The sequence below is a fragment of the Priapulus caudatus genome, unplaced genomic scaffold (genome assembly GCF_000485595.1).
Source record: "Priapulus caudatus unplaced genomic scaffold, Priapulus_caudatus-5.0.1 Scaffold812, whole genome shotgun sequence".
Taxonomy (NCBI): Eukaryota; Metazoa; Priapulida; class Priapulimorpha; order Priapulimorphida; family Priapulidae; genus Priapulus; species Priapulus caudatus.
Window position 1 is genome coordinate 256,857 of NW_014577873.1, and position 4,058 is coordinate 260,914.

At 46.4% G+C, this 4,058-nt stretch overlaps 1 protein-coding gene across 1 annotated transcript in view; it reads left to right on the plus strand.

Annotated features, from left to right (window-relative positions):
* The window catches only part of LOC106813710 (serine/threonine-protein kinase ATR-like), a 48,798-nt gene extending 45,472 nt beyond the window's left edge, over positions 1 to 3,326 (plus strand). The window contains exons 26-28 of the mRNA XM_014817919.1: positions 1,057 to 1,245; positions 2,071 to 2,187; positions 2,732 to 3,326. Coding sequence (XP_014673405.1) covers positions 1,057 to 1,245; positions 2,071 to 2,187; positions 2,732 to 2,791 — 366 coding nt within the window. The 3' untranslated portion in view covers positions 2,792 to 3,326. The remainder of the gene's footprint in view (positions 1 to 1,056; positions 1,246 to 2,070; positions 2,188 to 2,731) is intronic.
* The last annotated feature ends 732 nt before the right edge of the window (positions 3,327 to 4,058 follow it).

Sequence of the window (4,058 nt, forward strand, 5' to 3'; positions counted from 1 at the left end):
GCGCGCGTGCGTGAGTGTGTGTGTGTGCGTGCGTGTGTATGTGCGTGTGTGTGTGTATGTGTGTGCGCGCGTGCGTGAGTGTGTGTGTGTGCGTGCGTGTGTATGTGCGTGTGTGTGTGTATGTGTGTGCGCGCGTGCGTGAGTGTGTGTGTGAGAGTGCGTGTGTATGTGCGTGTGTGTGTGCGTGCGTGTGTATGTGCGTGTGTGTGTGTGCATGTGCGGGCGTGTGCGCGCGCGCGTGACATTCGCCTCCAAGTTCCTCCCGCCGCTAGGAGGTTGATCGCGCTATTACGCCAAATGTTTCCACTCCACGCGGACGTGCCGCCGATTTCACTAAAAAGAAATTCGGTGAAAAAAATTCCCCTCTCAAAAAATTCTGCAGGAGCTGAACAGCTACGACGATAGGAATTTCTTCGTGCTAATGGAAGAGGAGAACAACAATAATCCAAATATCGACCATGTGTGCACCGATGGCTACGTTCTCAAGGTCACAAACTCCTTCGACTCAAAGAGGCCGGAGTCATTAGGTAATAGAGGAACATTGTTAATAAGTGTGGCATTGTGTAGCCCGACCTGTATAATATCATAATATGTATATGTATTATGTATATCTATATGTGTGTATGTACATGTACATGTATAAGTGTGTTGTACAGCTACGAGACTGACGTCAGTACACAACGACGGCTCTCGAACGGTCTTTCTTCGATGTGGGACCGTTGCTTGGAGCTAGGCATTGTATAGTGATTGTATGCAGCCGTCTGGTTCTTTGTGTTACTCACGGGAACTAACCTTTTTACGCGAGGGAAACGGCTTGCAGTAGCTACGAGGTGAGCTCATTTTCTCTCNTGAGTGTGTGTGTATGTGGTGCGTGCATGCGTCCAGTAAAAAAACACTATGCAGTCTGACAATAACAGCGGTCTTTCCGTCCGTAATAACGGGGATCACTAGCCAGACAGAATAACTCAAAAATTTATATTTTTTGCGATCGCGTCGCGTTCTCGTCTTCTGCAGCATCTGACCGCTGATTGGTGTTTTTTCTCCGTCGACCGCCAGGGCCCGACGGGCTACGAGGGAATCTTCCGTAAGTCGTGCGAGGGCACGATGAAGGTCATGCGGGAGCAGACGGACACGCTACTGAGCGTGCTGCGAACGTTCATCTACGACCCGCTCGTCGAGTGGACCAAGCCCGCGCGCAAACACAAGAACAGCTCGACGGAGACGGGAGAGATCCAAAACGCGCTGGTGCGTACTGTTCCCGATCCTGGCTCTGACCCTGACTGTAACCCTTACCCTTACGCTAACCAACTCTAACCCTAACAGTAATCCTAACCATAACCCTAACCCTAACCCTAACACTAACTCTAATCCTAACTCTAACCCTAACCATTGTCCTTGCACTAACCCTAACCCTAATTCCCCAACACTAACCCTTACCCTAACCCTAACCCTAATACCCTAACCATAACCTATCCTTAATTCTAACTCTAACCCTAACCATTGTCCTTGCACTAACCCTAACCCTAATTCCCCAACACTAACCCTTACCCTAACCCTACTTCCCTAATTCCCTAACCATAACCTATCCTTAACTCTAACTCTAGCCCTAACCCTAACCCTAACCTTAACCCTTACCTTAATCCTAACCCCATACCACTCTCCTTGATTCATATCCCACTCGCCACCCTGGTGTTGCTATCCCATTCCTCTCCCCCTGTTAGTCGCCCCTCTTTTCCACTCCCACCCCATTTATTTCAACCCCATCACGCCAAGTTCCTCTACACTGCCTCCCCATCTCCATCCCCTCCTCACCATCCCCATATCATTTCATCTCCATCTCAATCGCTCTCCCTTCGCTTACCCCTTGTCGTCTCATCCCCACCCCCTTATCCCCACAGTGCAAGTACAAGTGCAACTTACTCCTAAATAACCCCCCCCCCCCACACACACACTATATATATATATGTGTGTGTTCGTGCGTGCGTGCATGCGTGTGTATATGCGTGCGTGTGTGTGTGTACAACGACGATGATCTGGAATGTTTGCTTACACTTCTTCGCGCGGCTCTAGGCTCTGACTCAGATCAATGACATTGAGAAGCGTCTGCAGGGAGTCATCAAGACCATTCGTAACAAGCCCTACGGTCTACCGCTGTCCGTCGAGGGTCAGGTCAACTATCTCATCCAGGTACGCGACCTTTCTAGGTTACGCTACGTTCGCTTACGTGTTCTCTATATTCTTTATGTTATGTTCCGTACGTTCCTTCTATATTCTTTATGTTATGTTCCGTATGTTCTTCATGTTATGTTTGTTATGTTCTGTATGATCAATATGTTATGTTTGTTATGTTCTTTACGTTATGTTCTGTTTGTTCTTTATGTTATGTTCCCGTATGTATGATCAATAGTTTATGTACTGTTCTGTACGTTCTTTATGTTATGTTATGTATGTTTCACACGTTCTTTGTTATGTTCTTCATGTTACGTTTGTTGTGTTCTGATACTTGTCCTGTGTTCACTGATACTAAATGCGGCGACGAGATGGTAACATGCGTATCCCAGCACGCATAATAACTCATTGTTCATTAGCCGACGATTCCGTGCTGTTTATCGTTGATCCTCGATCGCAATCGCCAGACGGACAGAGAGAGGAAGACGAGGGCGAATACATTCGCGGTTCGTCGTTGGTGTAATAACACTTTTTTTATTTTGTCCCGTTTGCGTAATTTTAGGAGTCGACGGATGAGAGGAATCTGGCACAGATGTACGTGGGTTGGGCCGCCTACATGTGATGAGCCCCACAATTCCCGCTCGTTCGTTGGCGCGACGTTAAGGTACGCTAACGTACCACGGACGCGTCGGTCCGCCTCTCCAACCGACAGCCATGTGAAAACGCGAGTAACCTCAGGTTGATTTGTATTATCATTGATTGCACGCGGTTGTATTGTAGCTACTCATTATTAATGTGATACGATGATCTGTAATGCGAACGCTTCTAAACAGCTGAAAAGGGAATAACGTGTGAAGGTTACAAAGATTGTAAAAGAATGACGTAAGATGACGATTAAAAGAACAAAATTATTAAAATCACGCAAGTCCCAGTTGTGGTGTGCGTGTGGTTTATGGGAACAACTGAACATTTCTGGCTTAGCATGTTATTATAGCGTTATTTTCGTAACGCGTTGTATTTGTACTTTTTTTAAAACGTTTGATTCCTAGAGTTCTTGTTATATCAAGCATCTACAAAATGTTTGAATTGAATAATTGCACTATTTCGTATATAATATGTGTACCGGTATATACTTTTGTACTATATAATAAATGTTTTTATAATCTAGTGAACCTTGTTGTTTGATAAAATTACTCGTTTAAACTTCTCAGTATTGAAGGGGAAAAACATGACAAGTCACGCGGATAACAAAATGTTTTCGGACTTTTGGGTGGATACCCACGACGGCCGGTCTGCTGGGTTAGGCCAGGAAGATACGAGTATTGTGCTCAGCCATGATACGTTATGTAGTGGCGCCATCTACCAGTCGGGCTCGGCCTTGACTGCGCCCACAACCAGAGACCCGGTGTCAGAAACCACCATAAATAGTTATTACACTGTCATAGACATCGTACATAGTTATGGCTATCCCGAGTGAAAAATGTCATAACCTTGAACGGCACTTCGCCTGTGAACGTTTTCTGAAAAGTTTATGCCATTTTTAGCTCATCTGACATAGTCAGATGCAGCTTGTAGAATCGCATGATCGTCCGTGCGTCCGTCCGTCCGTCCGTCAACAGTTGGGCACAAATCTTAACCGCTCGACGTACGGTCACGATATTCGGGACGTGGGGGGGTAATCCGAAAACGAGTTGGCGTACGTTTCATTACGTTAGTAGCAGCGCAGGTAGCATGTAGCACCACGCTAACCTGTATACGTCAGTAGCAGCAGCGAGTAGCCACACGTACGTGTCATCTTAGTAGTAGTAGCCAGCACAGTTAGCCACACGTACGTTATATACGTAGTAGCAGCAGTAGCAGTAGCACACGGTACCTGTATACTTAGTAGC